General features: G+C 40.5%; 1 protein-coding gene across 1 annotated transcript; it reads right to left on the bottom strand.

Moving 5' to 3' along the window:
- Positions 1–336: 336 nt before the first annotated feature.
- On the bottom strand, positions 337–3,164 carry LOC145045172 (zinc finger BED domain-containing protein DAYSLEEPER-like). Its single transcript, XM_078993514.1, has 2 exons — positions 2,986–3,164; positions 337–2,537 (listed from the first exon to the last, which is right to left on the bottom strand). The coding sequence occupies exons 1-2, from the start codon at positions 3,016–3,018 to the stop codon at positions 489–491; spliced, it is 2,082 nt and encodes a 693-aa protein (XP_078849640.1). The 5' UTR covers positions 3,019–3,164; the 3' UTR covers positions 337–488.
- Positions 3,165–16,087: the final 12,923 nt, after the last annotated feature.

Raw genomic sequence — 16,087 nt, 5'->3', positions numbered from 1 at the left:
CTTTTTCAGTTTTCATGAACCTCCAAAAAAAACCTCCTATTTTAGATACTATTATTAGAACCCAAAAAAGAACTATAATAAACATATATTTTCCGACTCTTTCATTAAACTCATGAATTTTTTTAAGAAAAATTTTGTCAACATATTTTACATAAATAAATATGAAATATTATATTACAACCTTTATCGTTTCCATTATAAAATGATAAAAATATGCGATGACTAATCATTAATCAATGAAAATTAACAAAAGAAAACTAAGCATGTAAACTGTGAAATGAAAGTTAACAAGAAAAGAAACACTAAACAGACTCCTTCAAGAATATTTCGTCCACTCCATTAAAAAACATTCTAATCGACTACGCAAAACCACAAACTCAAATCTAAAAAAGCACAACTCACGTTACTAAAACCTATTTATTTCCATATCATTTACAAATGATCAAAACCGAATTAAAAAAACAAAATTCAGATATCAAACTCCAAAACTAAATCGGAAATTCCATCTTCACATTCGACTCCATACTCTCCACCCCTTCACAACGCATCCAATCTTTCGCACAAAAAAGCGCCTCCACCATCTCCGGACTCAACTCGCACCGATACCGGTCCATTTCCTTCGCACCCTTCTCAAACACCGATTCCGGGCCCACACTCGACACCGGAATCATCAAAATATCATGAGCCATCTTCGATAAAGTCGGGTACTTACTCTTATTCAATTTCCACCACCCCATAACATCAAACTCATGAATCCTTGGCAAAAGCGACTCCTCCAAATACTGATCCAATTCCGACTTCGCTTGCTGACTCGTACTCTCCATTATAAAAACATCAAAATCCGTAAGCCCAACCCCGTTCCCTAAACCTCCCACACCCGCACCATCTTCTTGTTTCACAACTCCGGAATCACCGATTCCGGAGTCACCATTTAGTAAAGTGAGTGGCAAAGGAAGTCCGGAATACTTTGAAAAAAGCTCATGAATCCCTTCATCCACAGTCTTTACATAAGAAACCGCCTGTTCCCCATAAATCTTTGTGAAACTGAATTCAACTAACTTCATCTTAAACCTCGGATCCATAACCACTGCAATCGCTAAAACCAAACAACAATTATTCCAATATTTATCGAAATTTTCTTGAATCGGTTTTGTCATGTTGCTAATGACATCATCTTCACTCGTGGAGGCCCGGGCAAGCTCTAACTGAATCTTCCATGCTTCATGAAAGAACATATTAGTCGTAGGTATACTCGATGATGTCAGCAGATTTGCAGTATTATAAAATAGCTTTAAATACGTGCAAAGATTATCGATAACTTTCCAATCTTCATGAGTTGGGATTTTATTGTAATCGGGCTCTAAAGTATCCAAACAAGAAAACACTTCTTTCAACTCCGATGCCGAAACCAACATTTCATAAGTTGAATTCCATTGTGTTTGATCATCGAGTGATAAAGATTTAGTACTCATTACTTGAAGTTGTTGTTTTAAAGCAACAAACTTTTCTTCTAATGATTCCGATGTTTTCACATACTTCACACACTCTCTAACTTTCTTCACGGTTTCTTGGCCCGCGTTTATCGCGCCTTGCACGATAAACGTTAAAGAACGGGCCAAGCAGTCTGTGAGGAGTAATTGACCGTTAAGGACATTCGGGTTCTTTTCAGAGAGTAAATTCCGAAGACTATCGAGGCCAGAATCACTAACGCGCTGGCTTATAGTGATGGAGAATAGTTTCCCTTGGATGTTCCAATCGGAAAGACAAGCGGAAACGGCTTGGGAGAAGGCGGAATCGGAATCAGGGTACGGTTCCATTACAACGTTTAGTAGCTTCCGATGCATTTTCCAGTCGCTATCGATGAATTGTCCGGTTACGAAAACGTAACCGGTTGTATGTGAAGAGTTCCATAAGTCAAGTGTGAGTGAAATATTCCCAGGCATTCCTTCAATCAGATTCCAAATCCTTTCCTTTTCTTTCAAATAAGTCGCCCCACAATCCCCTTGAATTCTACCAAAATTACCAATTTCAAAACCAGGATTTAAGTTATGAACAAAAGCCATGAACCCTGGATGTTCCACCATCTCAAGTGGGTAGTCATGGAGTATGATCATCCGGGCCATTTCCTGGCGGCACGTGGCGGGGTTGAAGGCGGTGGAAGTGGTGGTTCTGTACCGGCGTTTTGGTCTGTCCAATTTGGGAATCCTGGGGGTCTTTGGAGTCAACGTGTCCAATGAGTCATGGTTTTGGTTACGGAGGCACCTGGTGACGTGGCGTTTGAGGTGACTGGTGCCTGAAACTTTTGGGCCATTAACGTATGATAGTAAATGTTTGCATTGTTTACAGCAGGCTTTTCTAATCTCTTCACTCACGTTTACAATTGTGAAATGTTCCCAAACTATTGATTTCTTTTTTCTTCTTTTAGTAGGTTGTTCTGTTTCCATGTCAATATCATCCAATGGTATGTCAAAATATTCTGGTTGGAATTGTATGTTGACCAATGGGTCACTTTCCATTGGTGTAGTCTCCATGAGGTCCTGGTTTAAAGCAGAAGATGAAACAGATACAGAAAGATTAAAAACAAGTTAGACTTAAAAGTGGTGAAAAACTTAGAAACGTTAAGTAGATTGAACATCTTCCGTATGGTGTTTCGAATTGGAATTTAGAAATAAGTTTTTATCTATCCTAATCTTTTCGTCATTCTAAGCAATCTGATTTCTATTCATCATCAAAACTTGGGTACATAAGAAATCCAAATCGGCAAAATCCGAGCGATATGACTAAACAAATCAAGACACCTCATAATCGAAAATTTTAGATGAACATGGATTATTGACATGAATCGATGAACCCAAACAGAAAATAATTAGAAACATGAACAAGAAACACGAGTTCTGTAATAAACAAAAGGCATAATCGCGAACGACATTAACAAATAGTATACGAGACTAAAGTGTTTGAGAGTATATTAGATATAATATATACCGTGATGGCTGAGGTCGACGAAACACCCATCATCAAGATCGATAAAATCCAAGATGAAGCCTGCAATCGTGATCCAGAATCTTTTGGGCTTGAAGTCTTGAACCCAAGATACGAATTTGAGAATTGGAGTATTGGACTATGAATTAGGGTTTGTTGATTTAAAGAAAAACTAAAAAGGAACAAAGAAGATTTGTAAAGCAAAAGAAAATTATAATGGATATGGACTTATGCGATCCCATTAAATTGGCAACGTAAGAGGTGCTCTGGCCGGATTTTTTTTTTTTTTTTTTTTTTTTTGGAATCCGGATAGTTCTAGATCAACAATCAAATTTATAATACGAGCCCAACTAATTTATTGGTTTTTTCTTTAAATGATCTCTAAACTTAATTTTTTGCTTTTTAGGGTCACAAAGTGTGTGCTGACCAATTTAAATGGTCCCCTTCACTGTTGAAAATCAGTTGCTTATGCCACCTCTACATTTGAACCTAATGTGTCATACACATCAGCATCGTAATTTCAGGTTTCCTTGATGAGATGAGTTTTTTCACTAAAAAAAAAATAACACTAAAATTCAACTTACATCCTCATCCATCTTGTTCTTCTTCAACAAAGTTTTTTTTGTTGTTCCCCATTCACAGAATCCAACCACCCATCTTCCTCAAACAACTTAAGATTGGAACCTCATCGGGACTCTACAGGTGCACTCTATGGCTATAAATTTTGATTTTTTTGGGTTTTGTCGGCGTTCCATCTCATCGACTCTGCCATTGCAAGTGATTGTTTGGTGATTGTTCATGGTCTGATTAGATCTCTAAAAAACAAATCTGAGTGGTGGCTATGGAGATGGAGTCTTTGGGGATCAAACGAGAGAATCGATTCAACGAGTATCAACTTCTTAACCTCTTACATTGAATAAATGAAATGGGTATTAACTTACAAGCGAGGTCAACGAGTCCTTCCATTCCGGAGATACCAACCATTCCGACGACTACGATTTCTTCTCTGATGGAACCTGATGCATTAGTCGATGTACTTTCCTTCATTATCATTGTATTGTCATGTGGATCCCCATTATTAATAGCAACATATTATGAGAGTGTGTTGTTAGTATAGAAATTTTGATAATGGAGATTATGTTTGTTGGTGGCTAGATTGTCTTTTGAGGGTGTAAGTTTGTTGATTGATGAAGTGGTGGAGGTTGAAGTTTGGTAAGGGCGGTTGAAATCGATGAAGTGATTTCTGGTCACTGTAGCAACATAGTCTTTTGGTATGGTAAGGATATTTATAAGGATGTGTCCTAATGAACTTGAATCCTATTTGAAATTGGTATGGTTCATGTGATCTAGTAGTGAAGGAGAAAGTGAGAATTAGATGAGGGAGAGTCATCGCCTTTAGAACAATGGTTTGGTTCTGAACGATCCATCGACTTCTTTACTTTTGTACTCATGGATCTGAACTGAAACAAAGAAGGCGATGAAGATGAAACTAAGCAGGCGATGAGCGGTCAACAAAGGGAAGAGTTTCAACTGGGTCAATGGACCTCTGATTCGGAGATTCAGATGAAGCCTCCGATTTAGGTGAACTCGATACCTGTGAATGCATGATTTATATTCTGGCTGCACAATACAGATTCACTAAAACAGGAGGAATTTAGATGTGGTTGTTGATGAGGTTTCATCAGGAAGAAAGGGAGTGGAACGGGTAGCTGACGTGAGGAAAATAAATGGTGTTGGCTATTGTTTTTTATTCTCTCTTAACGATTTGTCTTCTTCGTGTTGATGATACGAGAGAGAGTGTGTGTGTGAGAGAGAGAGAGTTTGAATTCCTTTTTTTTATTACTCCGAAAGTAAAAATGTCATTTAATCCACATTTAACCGGTGAAACCCAGAAAAATGAAATTCAATACCTTTTTTAACAAGTCAATTCTAAGTTGAAGGACCTATACTACCAAATAAATATGTAAAGGACCTTTTAAAACAAAACCGAAAGTTGGTTAGACTACGATGACATTTACCAATTTATAATTTTTGGGTCAAAAATACATATACTAATGTTAAAATGTTGGTGTATTTAATGTCAAAAAAAAAAAAAAAAAAAAAAAAAAAAAAAAAAAAAAATCTGGGTCAAAAATACATATATTAATGTTAAAATAATTTAAACCATTGTGGCATGTTCCCCTCCAAATAAGGGTGTCAAAAAAACCCGAACCGATTAATCCGATCCGACCCTAACCCGAATAAGGTAATTCGGGTCGGGTTCAATAGGGTTAGAATTCCAAATCGGGTTATTCGGGTTGACCCGAAACCCGATTTTTTTGTAAAAATCAACCCTAAACCCGCCCGAATAACCGGTTAGGAATTCACAACATTTACATATTCCACTGCTCTTTACTTGAACTATACAAAAAGACTACAAATCCTTTGAAAATGTAAATTTTTGTAACTCTAGAAGCATACGAGGGTCAAGTAACTCCCATTTGTAAAGTTGATGTAACAGCCCGGAATTTCAGGTATTGCTTTAAAACTATTTTGGGGCATTTTAGGAAGGGACTCGGCGAGTTGGTGCCTGACTCGCCGAGTAGGACCACAGGCTTGGTCGCGGGTTCGCGACTGGACTCGACGAGTCCAGATATGGACTCGGCGAGTCGACGCTGTTCAGCAGAAACCCTAGCCGTTTGGTTTGGATCGTATATAACGCCTCTTAGGCTGTCATTGTTCGTCTTTTGGCCGATTGAGAAGAACCCTAATCGTTTGTAGACATCTAGAGCATGAGGGAAAGCTATTGGAACTTTGAGGAATTTGTTAGGCAAGAAGAAGAAGAGTTTTGGCCAAAGGAATATCAAGGAGGATCGAGTCCTGAGGTTTGGAGACACAGAGAGTGCGTTTTCAGGTAATACTCGGACCATTTCTGTTATTTTGATGTGTACATGAATCTAGGGTTTATGAAACCCATTTGGTGATTAGATAGATTATAATGTTGTTACCCAAACGTTTATACCCCAGTAATAGGATGTTTAGAGGTCCAGAAAGTCCCATGATTGCGTATTTCGGGACCATGCGTATTTGAGGAAGCAGTTGATCGACTGCATGGCATGGACTCGCCGAGTCCAATGATCAGACTCGGCGAGTAGCTTGAAGATCCACTGGGACTCGCCGAGTTGTTCTTTAGACTCGGCGAGTAGCTTGAAGATTCACTAGGACTCGCCGAGTTGTTCTTCAGACTCGGCGAGTGGAGTCGGGGTAGCCCCGCGATTCTTCCACGAGGATCTCGTCGAGTCAAGAGGGATACTCGACGAGTAGAAAGGGGAACAACAAGGAAAGTTGGGGAGGACGTCTAGACTCGCCGAGTCGCCTTTGCACTCGACGAGTCCGGTCAAGTTGACCGTTGACCTGCATGTAAATTCTTAGGGTCAGTTGTCTTGAATGATAAGAGTATTAATAAGGGTATATGGTATTATAGGGAGTCTGCAGATCGGCGGATCGAGTGCGAGTAGTTTCAAGAGTTGATAGCTTACATTACCACGAGGTGAGTCTTCTCACTATACTTCACCCGGAAGGGTTTGACTGTGAGACCGGAAGGTCGTATATGATATGTGTTATTTATGCTTTAAATAGAAAGGTAGTTGCTATGCATGATATGTATGTTTATACGGGCCGGAAGGCGATATGTTATGTGACAGAAAGGTCAGGTATGATGTATGATATATGTGCTATGTGTGTTATATTAAATGTATTATATGTTGTAAATGTTATGGGCCGGAAGGCAATATACTATGGGCCGGAAGGCAATATGATACGGGCCGGAAGGCAATATGATACGGGCCGGAAGGCGGTTATGTTACGGGCCGGAAGGCGAAGTGTTGTGGACCAGAAGGTCAGGGCCTGGAAAGGCGTATATGAGTAAGTCGTATACTGGGGAACTCACTAAGCATTTATGCTTACAAGTTGTTATGTATGTGTTTCAGGTACTAACGAGGACCGTGGGAAGGCGCCGGCATGAGGCATACACACTGCTGCTATTTAAGATCTTGGGGATTTTTATATATGTATTTGATATGGAACATGGAATAAATACTTTTGGTTGAATGAAATCACTTTATTTTAAATGAAAATTTTATTTGAAAATTTGCGTTGTTACAATTGGTATCAGAGCCTGGGTTTGAGGGATTCGGGTGTACCTTCGGGTGTAACTGAACTCAAACCGAGGATTTGAGGAAAAATCTTTTAAAAATAATAAAGATATAAATTTTTATAAATGGTAAAGTGGTAAACAAGAACGGAGCAGTGTGTACGATCAGCCAGCGCCCGAACGGTAAAGATCCCCAGAATACCTTACAATGTTATGTTATGCACTGAATTATGAATTGTTATGCATGCTAGAAGACTAGGTATACATGATAGGACTAGAATGGCCTGTTTTGTGATGCCTTAGTCTAGGAAGATTGCTTATGTGAGATATTTGGTAGCGTGCAAGTAGATAGTGCATATTAGAAGTAGAGTACTCATTATTCGGGTATGGGGAGGAAGATTTGGGACGAATACTGATACGGTGTGGTCGGTAGTATTGGGTCCGTACTACCGAAGGCACCGGGTCGGTGGAAAACCCAAGTAAGAATCCCTGGATATCGGAGACCGAGTAGGGTTGCGTTATCGGGTACAATTGTACTTGATGGAGTCTCTGATAATTTTATGTTGTATTTCAGAGACATCATGGTTACCACACATCATGGGGCGAGTTCGAGCACTGTGAGTGACGAGGATATTCGTCAGATGATCCAGGAGGAGGTAGCTGCAGCGATCCGGGCCGAGATCCCGGAGATGTTTGGGTCTATTAAGACCACGCTGATGGAGACATTCAAGGAGCGGTACGCCGCACTGACTGAGGCTGCAGTTGCTGCCGCTACCGCAGCCGTGGCCGCTGCCAGGCCGCAAGGGGGCGATTCGTTGCTGTTCCGAGAATTCAGCAACACGAAACCCCCTGAGTTCGATGGGACGCAGGATCCGATTACGGCGATGAGGTGGATCGCCGACATTGAGGGGTGCTTCTACACTTGTTCATGACCGGAGCACCTGAGGGTACGGTTCGCCTTGAACCAGCTCCGTCTGGGAGCGAAGGATTAGTGGAAGTTCGTGACGGCGAACTTCACTCTGGCGGAGATTACAGCGGTGACGTGGGAGAGGTTTACTGAGATGTTCAGGGACGAGTATGTTCCCCCAGTGGAGAGGGAACGATTGATTCAGGAGTTCTTGACCCTTAAGCAGGGTACTGATTCCGTTGCGGTGGTCACACGGAAGTTTCACGAGAGGGCGATGTTCTGCCCAGAGCTGGTGTCTACGGAGCAGTCACGGATGAGCCGGTATTTAGGCATTTTGAGGAGGGATATCCGGGAGTTTGTGTCAAACTCCACCTATCGTACTTTCACTGAGCTTCAGGCGAACGCCAGGAAGCGCGAGATTGAGTTGGAGACCCAGGCCAGGGAGGAGGACGAGTCTCGGCAGGTGGATCGGCGGTCGGCTCAGTCTCAGCCGGCAGCCAAGCGGATCAAGTCCGCTGATGGGAGGATGGGAGGTCCGAAGGGCTGCACTTGCGGAAAGTGCGGCAAGGGTCATGAGGGGCACATTAGGTACATTGAAGTAATCCGCCACGTCATTTACTTCATCTAAGTGCTTATAGGCGTCTTCATGATCTCTCCCGTGAAATGGTATCTCCTTGAGTTGAGCGAGAATATGGCCCTTTAGTTCAAACGTAGCGGTAGCGGGGATTGCGGGTTGCACAAGTCCCCGGCAACGGCGCCAAAAACTTGATGTGTGTAAAACTCACTTAGTTTTAATCCTACTTTAATTATCAAATAACACACAAAAGGCAGTGAACCTATCAATTGTGGTATAGCTAAATAAGCAGGGTATCGAACACAGGGAACGGCAAATTAAATTAAAAACTAATTCTATCTAAGTTACTTTAGCAAATAAGGGTTTTTTCTCTAGTTTTACAAGACTAGAAACTTACTAACTAAAACTAATGCAAGACTAGAAAAGAACAAATTAACTAGATTCAATAATGGGAAAGAAACTTCTGTTTAGTTCAACTCGGTTAACTTTATGGTTGATTTTAAGGTAATAGTGCAATGGATTAATTCTTTCGTTGGTTACCGATTCGAGTGATTAAGTTGTGTTCACTACCCTAATCCTTAGCAAATAAACTAATTCAAACAGTGGCCAATTGCTTAATTTGATTATATTTACTAGATTAATTATTCGGGTCAAGTTAGACTTTCAATAGCTAATTAATTCGTTATTCTTAATTAACCTCTTGTTCGATGGTCATCTTACAAGCTTGCACATGAGTTTACTCAATTTCCTTATTAATCCTAGTTTCATATTCATTAATCCTAGACATATGATATAGTGGTCACATACCACATGAGGTTGATAATCAATAGATGTTCATGCTAATTAATTATCTTCCTATTAACAGAAAATTAATTATCATTCATACACAAGGTTCTTTAGCAAGCTAAAATAACAATTAATCACCAACTTGGAATTAATCCTACCAATCAATCAAACCATATTGTCAACTTTGTATCCCCAAAAAGAAGTCTAAGGAAATTAGTTCATAACTAAGGTAAATAACAGCAAACAAATAAGTTCAAGTTGCTTAATCATGTTGACAAAACAAAAGAATTAAATAGAATGGTGAAATTACTCCTTAATTACTCCCGGGATTGGATTCTAGCTTCCTTGGTCGATTTCTAGGGTTCTTCTGGCTTCTTATTCGCAGCTAAGCACTTCTGAAACTTCCCAGAGTTCTCTTTTCTCGCATTTTAGAGTTATCTTTATATATGCGTTCCGACTCGTCGAGTCATATGGTGACTCGTCGAGTCCCTCTCACAATAATCGTAATCCGATAACTATCTTGACTTCCGAATGCTTATCTTCCTGAATCCGCGACCGGACTCGTCGAGTCAAGGGGCAACTCGACGAGTAGAAGCCTTTTATGGGTGTTTTCTTTCTTCTTTCCACTCTTAAGCTCCTAACCGCTTCTCTTGCTTCCTTTCGCTTCCGAGCTTCATCTTTGGACTGAAAAACATAATTTAACACTTTTAAGTACCTTTTGTCCATAATATGCAACAATTTAGCTAATATATGAATAATAAACTACACTTAATACACACTAAATATGCACACATCAAAATACCCCACACTTGTCTTTTGCTTGCCCTCAAGCAAAACTGAATTTTAACACCTTAGAATCACATATAATAACTCCAATCCAACCTAGCCATTATGCCAAGACCGCAACGCATGCATTTGTGTCTAAAATTCCTAAAAAACCCCCATACTTCAAATACTCACAATCCTCATAAACATTCGCCCACTCACCCCGAACTATGCTCATTTTATGCAACCCTCCGAATCCATCCTCAGAAAACCTCTTTACCCTCAAGGTATTTTTAATTGAGCAACCCAAGCATACATAATCTAGACAATTACAATTTATGATACCACATTGGCGCTCTTTGGAATTCTTCACTTCTTTGATAATTTGATCTTGGATAACTTTGAATTCACCACCTTTGTTGTTTGATTTTTGGTATCTTCAACTTTTTGAATTCTTCGGATTTTTCAATCTTCATATTTGATATTTGACTTTGATGCTCCAAAAATTCTTCAAACTTTTTCTTGTAATTCTTTTTTTTACATGTATACCTCACTTTTTTTTTTCACTCAAAACCTACATGCTTAAGCAAGGGCGCTCAATCTCAACCTTTATTGGCTAATGATAAAAATCTTCCTGGATACATTTCAGGTTTAGGCTGCTAAACATATTGCATCCCTCAGGCTGAGCAAGGTCGTGTTTTTGTCTCATGATTTCACTGAAATAAGGAAGCCACAAATGCACTAGAACGTATATAGGCTCAACTAAACATTTGGGTTGTCATGCAATTATTAACACAATTCTAACATGGAATCCTAATTTTTTACCAAAATTGTCTAAATTAAATCCTAAATAATCCTTTTGATATGCAAATTTTAAAATTTGACTATTATGTAACCAACCCCCTACCCCACACTTATGTGATGCAATACCCTCATTGCATATTATGCATAAAAACAGAAAAATAAAGAGGGAATTGGAACAAACTCCCCTGGGATAGCAGTGGATAGGTTGATCACTCTCATCTAAGCTCCATCTTCAATAAACTTCATACATGGGAACAATCTCATCCATGTATCGTGTGGGTCGCTCTAATATGCGAAAATCGGCATAAGATCTTCAAGAATGGATATGGAATTAGAAGGATGCAAGTGGTATAAGTATTAGCATCAAATCAGCAGTCGTTCGGCTCAAAAAATGACTGACTCGTCGAGTCTGATGATGGACTCGCCGAGTAGCAGCGCGTCTTCTAAAAATTTCTGGAAATACAAAGCGACCCGTCGAGTCAGCTAAGTGCACTCGACGAGTTGGCCACTGAATGAAAAATCTTGGTATGTGGCAACTGTTTTAGCATCTAACAACTTCGTTAACCCTTCCTCAAATGCGGACTCAATCGCTCATACCCCTAAGACCGAACTTGACACTTTGACGTTAAAAAAAACTCGCTTCCTTGACTCGCTCTCACACGCAAAAACATCCATGCTTTACTTCTCTATACCATCCTAAGCAAGCAATCAAAATGCAATCCTGAAAATAACTAAAGCAAACAACTATCAAACAAAATAATATCTCAAAGCATACACACCAAAAACAAAACAAAATAAAAATTAAAATTGTTCGATTAAAAACACAAAAACACGAATATCAATCCTCATCTTCCTCCTCATCATCGTTGGCTCCACTTCCCCCAGCTCCGCTTTGTCGTGCACTAATCCTCTCGTCCCACGATGGAATGTATGGATAATTCCCACCATCAATATGTGGAATATTGAAGTGGTCAAAAAGTCGTATGTGGGATTGGTTGCTAAAATTTAGCCCCCTCGCCATTTGGTCTTGCATCCGCCTCATCTCTATATTGTACCAATCCATTGGTACGTCTTCAGTCTCTACCGGAATCACTGGCGGCTCATCCTCCACATCCCTTTCCCTTCACGATCTCACCCTCCTTCCCGGTGCTTCGGGACCTACAACTGGGTCATCATTTGGGATGGCATAATGGCCACCACCATAGTCCTCAATGATTCGTGCTCTGCGGAAAAGAATGGGATTAAATGGGGGTGTCGGGATCAATGTCAGGAGGTTCCAGGCACCACGGTTCATCAACCCGAATGAATTAGCCAATCGAGTGACAAACATTCCTCCATTGATACGAGATGTTTTGCGATCTTTGACCGCACCCGCTGAGAGGTATGAAGCAATGCACCACGGGATGTTGCAAAAGACACCGGGCGTGATAATGCTCCATAGGTAGAAAACATCAAGGTTTGAAACCTTGTCATCGTCCTTCCTTTGGTTGATGGTGGAGGAAATAAGGCGGTGAATGAGGCGGTGGGTCGAGGATCGGATGCTCCCCTCTTGTGCTGACTTCGGGATATAAAATTTATTCCCTATAGTATTCCACCAACCCGTGCTAGTAACCCCATCGGGAAACACCATGTGAGTGGTTGCCAAAAAGGCCCGAAAGAGGTTCGTTGAAACCAAAGGTTGATCATAAATCCCTAGCCGGCAAGCAAGATCCACCACCGAGCATTGATGATACTCGCCCCCAAGACAAAAAGTGAAGCTCGCCGGATGATATAAATCCACTCCACCGGTAAAAGATACTATGGAGAAGAACTCCAAGCAAAGCTCCAAATATACCGGCTCTTGTATGCGGAAGACCCGGCTCCACCCATCACATATCATTGACTCGCCGTCATGTTGAAACTCCTTTAAAAGGTACGGAGCTAATTCTTCTTCATATCGAACATTTTGCAACCATTCCCAATCAATTCTGTTCGGGACATAGACCTCCTTCTTTTTGATATCGGAAAGCTTCTTCTTCCACTTCCGCATTGTTGAAGCGGATTCGATTTGTGGGAAATTTAACCATGGAAATTCCCCTTGGCTACCACTTGAAGATTGTCCTCTTCAAAACATGATTCCTGCAAAACATATAAACCAGAACCAGAAAACACATAATATAATTAAAAAAAAACGAACTGATTCTGGAAATCGACTGGACTCGTCGAGTCCATGCCCGACTCGGTGAGTCGCGCGACCTGTACGAGTCGGTCGACGGGTCTCACAAAATTGAACCATGTAACCTTTAAATTCTTGCAAGGGTTTTGTTCAGGGACTTCCTACTAAGTAATAGGGCCACAATAAACGTTCGAAACAACAATATTCATGACAAAATCGAAAACCTAGAATTTAATCACTTTTTCAAAAACGGGTTTTTTCATGAAATTGCAAGTATAGATGACCTTATAATCACATTCTATCTAAAAATTAAGAAGAAAGTTGTTACCTTTTGAGTTTAAACCTTGAGAATTTGGAAGAAAAGTTGGAGGAACTCTTGAATGCTTGAGAGAGAGTTGTAGAGAGAGGCACCCGGCGAGTGTGGTGTGGAAACTGAATTTTTAGGGTTAAAACCCTATTAGATGTAAAAGTAATTTCGAAAATGTTTATTTTTTTCTGTAAATAAAATCGACTCGTCGAGTCAAGGTCCGACTCGGCGAGTCCAATCGCGCAGTCAAACTTTTTTTCTGAATTCAGTATATACTCGTCGAGTCAGGGTCAGACTCCGCGAGTCTCTTGTAAAACATCACTAATTTTTTTAAAATTTTGTTATTTATTCAAAATCTTTTCACCCCACTCTTAAGATAGGTGCTCCCTTAAGCAGACAAGTCCGATGATTTGGAAGATTAAAATTGAAACACAAAACAAAAATAAAAAAAACTAAAGAGTAAAAGAAAGCAAACTCTAACGACGGGTTGCCTCCCGCCAAGCGCTTCTTTTTTTGAGGAGTCATTAGCTAGACTCCTTCCCATTTACGTTTTGTCATCTTCAAGCATCGGGAATGTACGCCTCACTTTTTGTGGTTTATACTTAATCTTGTAGGCGTGAATCTTCTTCTTGTAAGCCCTTTTTAATTCGTCTCTTCTCTTTTTCTCTGTATCATCCTCAGCTGGTTGGGCCTCTCTTTTCCTCTTCTTCTTTTTCAACCCATGCTTTTTCACCAATTTTTGAACCTCCTTTTCTTTAAATTTGATAACTTCATATTTCATAGCGGTCCGTGCTCTAGGTTTAGTAGTGAATTGGTGATCAGCTTCCGCTCTGCTTCTATTTATGTCCTCATCCTCTTTTGTGCTCGACTCTTCTCCAAATGGCATCGTATCAAGGCATGCCACATCGGCGTGTTGGACCTCCATCGCTTTTACTTCTTCTTGCTTGACCTCTGGATTAGCTTTAAACATCACCGACTCATCACCCACTCTTAATGTTAAGGTAGACTCACATATGTCAATCAGGGCACCTGCGGTGTTTAAGAATGTTCTTCCCAAAACAATTGGTATTTCGGGGTCTTCTTTCATCTCCACCACCACGAAGTCTACTGGGAAAATAAACTTGTCCACCTTGATAAGGAGATTTTCACATATGCCTTGTGGGTGAATTATTGTTTTATTTGCCAAATGGATTCTCATATTTACCGGCTTTGGTTCTGGTAAATTCAGCTTCTTAAAGAATGAATAGGGCATCAAATTAATGCTTGCCCCTGAATCAGCTAATGCTTGTGTAAAAACTTCATTACCAAATTGGCACGGAATTACTATGTTACCCGGATCACCCTTCTTCTCAGGCAGCTCACTCATCAATATCTCCGCGACTTCAGCAAGATCTTTCCTAGCAGCAAACAAGCCTTTAAGCAAGTTAAAATATTTAGGAGTTTGGAGCATTGTGTCCACGAATGGCATATTGACTTGTAAAGCTTTAACATGCTCCATGAAGGTTCTTTAGGCTTGAACTTTTTCTGAAAGCATGGCTCTGGATGGGTAAGGCAAAGGAGGATTGTATGGCTTCAGAAAACTAGCATTTTCTTCATTCCCGACTGGACTCGTCGAGTCCATTTTGGTGACTCGGCGAGTCGGATCGAGTTTTTCTTGTTCTGATTTTTCTTCCTTTTCTGCCTTCTCCTTGGAAAATCTTAGTGTTTCTGCCAATTCTTCTTCACCGCTGGAGGTTATTACGCTCACGTTCTCGTTTCTTGGATTGGGTTGGGTGTCGCTTGGAAGTTGGCCCGGTCTTCTTTCGTTTACTTGATGTGCAAGTTGGCCCAGCTGTTTCTCAATATTGAGAATAGAAGCTTGCTGATTCCTCAACATGTTTCTGGTTTCTTGCATTGCCACATCATGATCATTATGTCTTTTCTCGGACGCGGTTATGAATTTTGTAAGTATTTCTTCTAAATTCGTCTTCTTGTCCGTCACCGGTTCTTCCTTTTGATAATACCCTCTCTCCCTCTGTTTATATTTCTCTTCCTTAGCCTTTCTGTACTCTTCGTATGGGATCCATTCCTTCTTCGGTTTCCTCCAGTCTTCATCGTATCTATCGCCGCTGGAGTAGAATACTTGAGCCTTTTTATTTCCATTCTCGTCTCGATCACATTCCTTGGTAAGATGGGGACCGCCACAATTTTCACATCCAACTCTAATAGCATGGATCATTTGATCCATTTTTGTCATTCTTCGGTCTAGGCTATCAATTTTAGCTATCACCGCCGCCATACCATCGTTTACCGAATTTACTACTCCTCGACTCACTTCATTCCTCGGGTTGTGATATTCTCTAGAGTGCCTGGAGAATTCTTCAATTAACTCCTTTATTTCCGGAGGTGGCTTTCGGGTGAGTGGGCCTTGTGAATCGAGTAGTTGCCTAGTGGTGACATTTACTCCATCATAAAAGATAGAGACCTCTTGTTGGCTATTGAGATCGTGGTGGGGGCAAGTTCGAAGTACGCTCTTGTATCTTTCCCAAGCTTCATAAAGAGATTCACCGGGTTGTTGCTCGAAGTTGGCAATGGCTTTCTTTAGCTTGGCTATCTTGGAAGGTGGGCAGAAGTGATCTATGAATTCTTCTTTCATTTTGGCCCATGTGGTAACCGATCCGGGAGGGAGTGACTTC

The sequence above is a fragment of the Lactuca saligna genome, chromosome 5, assembly GCF_052625555.1.
Source record: "Lactuca saligna cultivar CGN05327 chromosome 5, ASM5262555v1, whole genome shotgun sequence".
Lineage (NCBI taxonomy): Eukaryota > Viridiplantae > Streptophyta > Magnoliopsida > Asterales > Asteraceae > Lactuca > Lactuca saligna.
The sequence above is the reverse complement of the archived record's forward strand: the minus strand, read 5'-3'. Positions and strand labels throughout refer to the sequence as shown.

What these genes read in the sequence shown, in the direction of transcription:
- LOC145045172 (XM_078993514.1), bottom strand. Translation starts at nt 3,018, where the DNA reads ATGATGGGTGTTTCGTCGACCTCAGCCATCACG. An exon ending in CGTCGACCTCAGCCATCACG is followed by an intron (nt 2,538 to 2,985) that starts GTATATATTATA and finishes GCTTTAAACCAG; the next exon opens with GACCTCATGGAGACTACACC.